The 9,080-nt window shown below is 39.8% G+C and overlaps 1 protein-coding gene across 2 annotated transcripts; it reads right to left on the reverse strand.

Moving 5' to 3' along the window:
- Window positions 1-285: 285 nt before the first annotated feature.
- Window positions 286-740, reverse strand: LOC116759498 (60S acidic ribosomal protein P1-like). Of its 2 annotated transcripts, XM_032643336.1 has the most exons (2): window positions 560-740; window positions 286-484 (listed from the first exon to the last, which is right to left on the reverse strand). In XM_032643336.1, the coding sequence occupies exons 1-2, from the start codon at window positions 628-630 to the stop codon at window positions 286-288; spliced, it is 270 nt and encodes an 89-aa protein (XP_032499227.1). In that variant the 5' UTR covers window positions 631-740. The 2 variants fall into 2 exon arrangements, with proteins under 2 accessions (XP_032499227.1, XP_032499226.1); XM_032643335.1 differs by having other exon boundaries at window positions 286-740.
- Window positions 741-9,080: the final 8,340 nt, after the last annotated feature.

Here is a 9,080-nt window from a genome sequence, read left to right on the forward strand (position 1 = left end):
TACAACAAAAATGGAGGGTCTTCAGTATACATACCATATCCAAGCACAAATAACCAGTGTAAGACCAAAAAAACCTTTATAGCAAAAGACTTTATAGCAAGATGAGTTAGCTTAACTCTTATGTTTTTTCTCCTTTGCCACCATTGTTTCTTTGCAGGCTTCAGATGTCCTAGATTGGACACTTCCACTTTATACTAATATCATTTATCTTTATAGTTTTGCATTTCCTTTGCTTATTATTATTTTTAAAGAACTCAGCTTTTTATTGAACGTGCTACTAAAGGTTTAGTCAAAAAGACCAAAGCGCATGTCATCCTCAGACTCTTCAGATTCTTCTTTCTTTGCTTCCACTTTCTTCTCCTCAGCTGGGTCAGCAGTAGTGGAGGGGGCAGGACCTCCTGCTGGCGTAGCACCAGCTGCTGGGGCAGGTCCACCTGCCCCCACATTGCAGATGAGGCTCCCAATGTTGACATTGGCCAAAGCCTTTGCAAACAAGCCTGGCCAGAAAGGTTCAACATTTACACCGGCTGCTTTAATGAGGGCATTGATCTTATCCTCCGTGACTGTCACCTCATCATCGTGTAGGATGAGGGCCGAGTAGATGCAGGCGAGCTCCGAGATGGAGGCCATGGTGCGGGCGAGGGCTAGGCAGGGTCTGCCGGGCGTGGTGCTAGTCGCCGGATGAAGTGAGGGCCTCACCCCAACGCAGCCTTAGCTTCCTCGGAAGGACCGAGCACCTTAGCAGAAGCTGAGGAAAAGTTCCTTTGCTTATTTTTGTTGTTTTGAAGAATGATTCATTTTGGAAGTTACATCCTGGCTTGTCTGCACTGAGGAGAGAAAGGAAAGGGAGCTGGTTTGTCCACGCTGTGCCCACGGATGCTCACCTAGTGCTAGGCTGGACCATTGAGAGATGCTGCAAGCCCTGTGGGGTGAGGCATTGATTAAGAAATTCTTCCTGGAGAATGCATGGGACAAAAAGGACTGCTCTTTCTTCCCCTACCCAGGGCTAGTCTCCTGCAAAAGCACATGTGAAAATGGTTGAAAAGGATCCAGTGCTATTAAAGTGTGCCAGATACTACATTTTTAGCGTAGCTCCCAGTTCAGTCTAAAAAAGAGCATAGTGTGGTTTATACATAACACAGAGTCCCTTAAAAACAAAAGAAAATTTGACTATAGCAGAGAAAACCTAAACGCTGTGCACTGAATGAAGCTTAGACCCTGGGTGAGGTACTTTTAGGCTCTCAGCAAACGGAAATAATTTGATTTTTATAGTGGTGATATGAAAATACATAGCCCTCTGAAAGAAAGCAAAGTAGAAAATTTTATTCTCTTTCAAGTATGTATACATCCCTAACAAGCCATTCTTACTCCTAAAGTTGTGGTACATTTTTTAACCCTTTGATAGTTACAGACTTGAATCGCCCCCCGCCCCAAATTAACATTACCTCTGGAAGGGCTGTTAGCATTTATCTCAGTTTTACTGATTGTTTCACACCTTATAATTTCCTTGAGACTAATAACATTTTTTGGTTCTTAATTCAAATGAGTTTCGCCACTGTTCCCGGCTTCCTGATGAGATGATTATGTATTCTGCATCTTAGTATGCTTTCTGGTGATAAATTATAATTGTCCCTGCCCGAGTTGCTGGAGTTAAGTGCCTGGTGGCATTTTCATTATCCAAGTCACTTTCCTCCCCAAGGGTTGGTAACTTTACCCCTCTACAATATGTTTTTGGGGACTTCCTTGATGGCACAGTGGTTAAGAATCCACCTGCCAATACAGGGGACACGAGTTCGAGCCCTGGTCGGGGAAGATCCCCCATGCCATGGAGCAACTAAGCCCATGCACCACAACTACTGAGCCTGAGCTCTAGAGCCCACAAGCCACAACTATTGAGCCCGCGTGCCACAACTGCTGAAGACCGCGTGCCTAGAGCCCGTGTTCCACAACAAGAGAAGCCACCACAATGAGAAGCCCACATGCAACAACAAAGACCCAATGCAGCCAAAAATAAATTAATTTAAAATATATATAAAAGTTACCATTAAAAAATTATAAACTTTAAAAAATAAATAATGTTTTATTCATTTACTAATAGAATATGCATATTGGTGCAGGGCAAAAACAGAAATCCGTAATATTTAGGCCTACTCTCAGTAGAGTACTTCTTTGAGTAGAACTTTTATCACAGAAAGGAAGAACTTCTCCCCACTCATTGTTAGAGAGACAACAATGGGAGTTAAGTGGGCCACCCCTGTTGTTGGTCTGAAAAACACAGAGGAGGGCTGAATTTATTCTATGCCTGAATCTTCTTTCTCTCCTACACACATACAAAAAATGTGTCACCAGGAACCTGCTACTGGTTGTGTTCACAGTGGTTCAACAGCATTTCATAAAGGCTCAAGAGGACTGATGAGATGTGAGAGATGGGCTGCTCATCAAAACAAGTTATTTTCTGGACTGTCAACCTTGCATGATGAGTCCATGACACAACTTTTGCTGGAAACAAAATTGAGTGCACCCAGTGGAACGCAGAGGGGTAGATGGAGTTCCTGGCATGATGTAATAGTGTGAAATCACAGATAGATGCTCACAGGAATTTCTATGTATTTTATGTAGCACATTGTAGCAAATTCTTAGAGTTGCAGGTAGAGAATTTATAGAGACACACATGTGCTCATATATGAATATAATATAAAACCATCTGGCCTAGAAAAGTGGCAACATAAGTTGAAATGTACATATTTAGGTATGAACGTGTATATGTATATATGTTTGTATATAGACTATATATCCAATATAAATGCCCTGCAAATTAATTTTTCTTTTTCTTTTCTTTGTTTCTCTTTCTCTTTTTCTCTTTCTTTCTCTTCCTTCCTTCCTTCCTCCTCTCTCCCTCCCTTCTTTCTTTCTCTTCCTTCCTTTCTTTCTTTTTTTTTTCTGTTCGCGGGCCTCTCACTGTTGTGGCCTCTCCCGTTGCGGAGCACAGGCTCCGGACGCGCAGGCTCAGCGGCCATGGCTCACGGGCTCAGCCGCTCCACGGCACGTGAGATCTTCCCGGACCGGGGCACGAACCCGTGTCCCCTGCATCGACAGGTGGACTCTCAACCACTGTACCACTAGGGAAGCCCTCTTCCTTTCTTTCTTTCTTTTTTTCCCCTCCCTCCCTCCCTCCCTCCCTCCCTTCCTTTTCTCCCTCTCCCTGTCTGTCTCTATCTATCTATCTATCAAGTCTATCTCTTTCTTTAGACAAGGTTTACACAGTCGTAACATTTATGGATTAAGATACTCCTATTGTCAGAATAAGCAAATCATTTCTCTTTAAAGCTGTAGCCTTTAAAGGCCTATTTAAAAAACAGCAAGAGATCCTTTAAATGACCCTTTAAAACAATGTAATAAATCAATTAAATAAATAAATACAAGCAGGTTGTGCAAAAATCGATTCCCTTGAAATTCTTACTGTTATTTACCCTTGTTATGTAATTATTCTTTGGTGACATAAGTACCACAGTACATCAGAATGATTGTAGAATCTGGAATTAGACAAACTTGTGTTTGAATCCCTATTTTATATGTAATGCTGAGTGATTACTTCTCTCCTTGGCATTTTAGTTTTCTCATCTGTAAAATGAGTGTAATAATATCTACCATGCAGTGTTGCTATAACAATGAAATGTCATGTAAAGTACCTAACCCATTTCTACCATGTAGTAGGTGTATAATAAATACTGGGTTCCTCCCCTATATCACCTGGGAATTTTAAATGGGGGGCAGAGGGCATGTTTCAGATTAAACCAATTATTTACTGTTTCAAGATATATAGAAATACTATTTAGAAAAGAGAAAGGCAGCTGTGTATTAGGTAGAGAACGTGGGCATTGAGTGCCTAAGCTTCCCTGGGATCAATATTGCAAAACGCTTGATTTTATCTTGAGGCTATTGCAAGTTGTCAGATTATCAGACATTTTTTATTAAAAGATTAAATACTAAGATATATTTCAAAGTCATATATAATAATTGGGAGATCACTGATGCTGTCATCAAGGAGTTCACAAGCTAGTTAGAAGACAGATGTGATAGCAAGTGATCCACTGTGAACACTGCAGCATTATGTGTTTGGTAGAAGCCTTGCCATGGGACCAGTGGTTGGGCACGTCATCAAAAAAGCTGATTAAAGCTGTGAGTCATAAAAAGTGATACATGTATACTGTAAATATTTTGTTTAAATTTAAAACTTACAAAGGCATGTTCATTTGATGTCGTGCCAACACATTTCCTTTGGGTGTGTATCTGCTGATTGCAGTGCCTACTTTTTATTTCTCATAAACCACAATCATAATGCAATATCTAGTGCCCAATTCTAGCTGTTAAAAAAGTAAAATAAGTCATGAGGATATAATGTCCAGCATGGTGATTATAGTTAATAATACTGTATTGCATATTTGAAAGTTGCTAAGAGAATAGATCTCAGAAGTCCCTATCACAAGAAAAAACATTGTAACTATTTGTGGGGATGGGTGTTAACTAGACTTATTATGGTGATCATTTCACAATGCATGCAAACACCAAATAACATAATGTATATATCATTAAATCTCAATTTCAAAAAAGAAAACATGTGAAACAAGAGTTTAGAGACTTGAAAAGCAATTTGAATGCTGCATAAAGTTTTAGAAATTTTATTGTCTTGCCCATACCTAATTCAACAGCAGTGTTCAGCAATCCATCTTTACAGTGTTGTTTGTAAATTCATTCAACTTTGTTTTCATCAAACAACATACTTTCTTTAACCCTTCTATATCACTTATTCCCATAATGAAGTCACATAATGAGAATAAAATGCACAAATGGCATAAACAAGTTTGAGAAACACAAACATAAACTAACCATAACCTGAACATAACGATCACCGTAGTTGTGATGGTTAGGGACTCTTGGATTGTATTTACATATGGTAACTATTGTAGGTGTTTAATAATGATGCGACCTCTGGTAACTTGTTCTAAACCTCAGTTTCTGCTTTTTAAAATGATCATAACTGAGTTGTTATAAGGAGTAAAGCACTTAGCACAACGTCTGACGCATAAGATGTTCCTAAAATGTTAAGGATGATGATATATCAGAGAAGCCTTCAAAGCCGAGAAGATGTAATCATACTTAAGGAAATAGGTTATTTTATTCCCAAGAGAATCTCTTATATTTATTTTCTGTAACGGTTGTTGTTGCTGTTAACTTGTGAAAATTCTCTAGCAGACGTGTAGCCACACTTTCAACAGGCATTTAAGGCTTCACGCACTTACCGTTCCTAGGTTTTTCTGGGGACAGGGACTGTCCCAAAGGATAGGACCAAATATTTTGGAGTTGCTAGCTTCTATTGGAAGAAATAGAAAACTTCACCACAGGCAGAGTTACAAGCAAAGGTTCTGGGTGGGGGTGAGGCAGGAAACAAACAACTAGAGCGACTTTGTGATGAACACAGCTCCTGCTAGACTGACTTAATTTCCTTTCATCATTCAACAGTGCTCTGTTTTGTGTATAAAATAAGCATAATGAAAGTTGCAATCTATCTACATGGTACCAAGTGTTTAAAAGTATTTGATTTTGTCCGTTATATAAGTTTTAGCTAAATAGGAAGCTGGAATCTCTTCCTTTGTCTTATTCTCAAGTATTGGTGTCTGCAAGCTTCTGTCCTGAACCACTTCTCACTTTGAATGCTTTCAACAGAGAAACAGACTTACTTCCATGGCCTCAACACCAACAAAACTTTATGTGTTTATCTCACTTATGAGTCTGTATGACCCTCAGGCATTTTGCATATGGACCTGCTCTAAAATTAGTTAATTTCCATTTCTCACTCCTTTAACATGTTCCTTTTCAAAGGTTGTTTGCTCAAGCCAGACACCTGGGAACCAACCTTGACCCTTATGCCTTTCCTACTCCTCACATCCAAATAGACCTCCCAGAATTGTTAGTATTTCTTTATGAAAAAAAAAAAAAATTAAGTTTTATTACAAAAAATTAGATAACAGTTTTTCTAAGGTAGCATTTAAAACACCTTAAATGATTAATTATGAAGGGAAGAATTGCTGTTAATAGCTGTAGAGGTTGATTCTATGATGTGAGGATTCTATGACATGAAAGCTTTATGGATGAGGGAACATTTGAAATGAGATTTAAAAGAGGGGTGAGACTTCGGGGGACGGATAGGAGGAGGCAGATACAGCATTTTAGGCAAAGGCAAGAGAGATAGGGCAGAGCATCAGGAAGACCAGAGGAACCTAGTGTAGGAAGGTTGTGTTGAACAAGGACCAAGGCAAGTCGAGGGACCAGAGCACCAGAGTCATCGTTCGTCTTTGAGTGAGCAGTGTCACTGGAGTTGACGGTGAAAACTATGTTGAAACGTGAAACAGGAGGACAATGCATAAGAGCGTGGAAGAAGAAATTTGATAGTGAATATAATGAAGAAGAATTGCTACCAGGAGAGGAAGTTGGGTAAAGAGAAGTTTTCCTTAATGAGAAGCTGTCTGGGGCAGTTTTTAGGTTAAGAAAAGGGAGAAATTGAAATGAGAAAGAGAAGTGACAATAAAGCAAGTTAATATCGCAAATAGAAGGTAGTGGACGCACACGAGAGCATTATCTTGGAAAGGACAGCAGACAATTTTCCTCTAAGGTCATAGGGAAGGAAGAACATATGAGTGACAATAGCTGAAGAAATTTGAGGCAGAAGAAATATAATAGAGTTTTTGTATGGTTCTGGACGAAGGAAGTAGGAAGCGGGCAGCTGGGCAGCATTTTAAAATACTAGTGCTGTCAGACGCAGAAAACAAACTTATGGTTACTAAAGGGGAAACGGGTGGGGGAGAGATAAATTGGATAAGTTAGGAATATGGGATTAACAGATACAAACTATCAATACTTTATATATAACATAGATAAACAACAAGGTCCTAGTGTATAGTACAGGGAACGATATTCAATATCTTGTAATAACCTACAATGGAAAAGAATCTGAAGAAGAATAGATACGTATAACTGAATCACTTTGCTATACACCTGAAACTAACACAACATTGTAAATCAACTATACTTCAATAAAAAAAAAATATCAGTGCTGGGTCACGCTTCCAAAGGTTCTGATATATGTGGCCTGATGTGGAGCCCAGGTGTCAGCATTTTAAAAACATCGCCCAAGTGATTCTAATGTCCAACCAGGGTTGAGGGAAAGGCTGGGGTGCCCATATTTAGAGTAGGTAGAGAAGGTTTGAACACCTGTTGAGATTAAAGCCATTAAGGAATAACATCTTTTGACTGAAAAAATCAGAAGTGAGGCCAGAGAGTAAGGAAGAGTGAACATGCAGTTTTCCTATGCATCCAGTGGACTCTGCATTCTCCCTTATTTAGTTTACTCTCATTTCTTATTACTTCCACCTGTTGGCCTTTATTTCTGACCAACCCCACACTCTTTGCTTTCGCATGACCTCCCTTTTCATAATCTGCTTCCCTTGCTTCTTCCATCCTTCACACTTTTCAACTTTTCCTAATTTTCTGCCCATTCGTTCCTTTCCACTTTCCTGTAGCCAAAGGAGCAAAAATCACTTTGGCCAGTCAGGGAACAGAAACCAGACAGTTTTGATAAATGAGCCAAGCCCGAGCTGCCTGCAGAACTGAGCAGGCTTGGAGGATACGGCACTGCCAGAGAGACTGCTCAGAGAGTTGAAGCAGGAGGAGGTAAAGGGCGAGCCACCGCCTCCCTATATTGTGCATTTACCTGCAGAGCTATCATCTCGGGTTCTTTGGGAAAGTTGCAGTTAATATAGATCAGTCTCAGAGTATGAGCAAAATACTGGCAACCAGTCTGTGCTTTCTTGTGCCAGTGGTGTGACTGGGAGATTATACTACTTGGAACTGTTTTAATTACAAGTGGGAGAAAGGAATTTGAAAGAGTTTGAGCTAAAAAGGAAACCATTACACTGAAATGTTCTAAGGATGCCAAAGACAGATAGGACTAAAACCAAGAACTAAAATTTTCCAGACTGTCTGTCCCTTACTTCCCCCATATTCTGCTGGTTTTGTTTTCTTTTTCCCTCCATCCTGCATGCCCATGTTCTCTGTTGCTTTTCCATCCCAGTGGTAGAAACTGTTCCAGGGATAACAGTTCTGACCAGAGAAAGAGTGTGTGTGTGTGTGTGTGTGTGTGTGTTTGTGTGTGTGTGAGAGAGAGAGAGACTGCCCTAATTTTAGCACTCTTGAGAAATAATCTAGTTGGTTTATTAGGGTTACTTCCTGGTCATCTACAGCTAAGACATTCAGCTCTTCAATACCAACTTGGTTGCCCGGTGTGCAGCCCTCCAAATGCAGGGGCGTGAGGGAAACATGAAGAATCTGAGCCACCAAAAGGCAGTCGCTCTAGAGACAATCTGGTTTGGTAACTGATGTTAATTCCCCCCAAAGTTCTAAGGTTGATAATTAAGGCTAAATATATCTTAGCATCCCGTTGGTAGTTCAATACATAAAATCTCTATTTTGAAACAAAATAAGTAACGTATTTCTTAAGTCAGGATTCACCCTAGAGAAATGCTGTAAGTGTACTTAAAGGTAAAAAAAAAAAAAACCTCATCTGAAAAATTACAAATGCAGTAAATTTAGGCAGGTATTAAATTTCACATATGGTCTCTAGGAGTGAAACAGAAGATGGGATAGGGCCTCTAGTAGTGTGTTGTACCCTTTACCTCACACAAAAGTGAAAAGGACAGCTATTAGGGGACAGTCATGTGCTTGACGACAAGAGTGCGAATTTACCCTCACTATCATTCCTTTCCATTCCCTCTACAACTGTAAACCATGTGGCTTCATTTACATTTAAAACGTGTGTATGTGCAAAAGTATGAGTCATAGTGGTAGTAGCAGTAGTGTCAGTGAGAGAAGTTTTTCATGTGTTTCAAGATTTGGGTTTTGTGTCACTGTATGAGAAGTCTGAGAATCATGGCGTACAAGAATGTCACTGATGATTTCACTGCATTTTTTAGCCCAGCAAATAAAACTGATGGTGGGAACTTATTGGCAATGAGAAAATAGCAATT

This window comes from Phocoena sinus, chromosome 9 (genome assembly GCF_008692025.1).
Source record: "Phocoena sinus isolate mPhoSin1 chromosome 9, mPhoSin1.pri, whole genome shotgun sequence".
In the NCBI taxonomy this organism is placed as follows: Eukaryota; Metazoa; Chordata; class Mammalia; order Artiodactyla; family Phocoenidae; genus Phocoena; species Phocoena sinus.

What these genes read in the sequence shown, in the direction of transcription:
- LOC116759498 (XM_032643335.1), bottom strand. Translation starts at nt 630, where the DNA reads ATGGCCTCCATCTCGGAGCTCGCCTGCATCTACTCGGCCCTCATCCTA.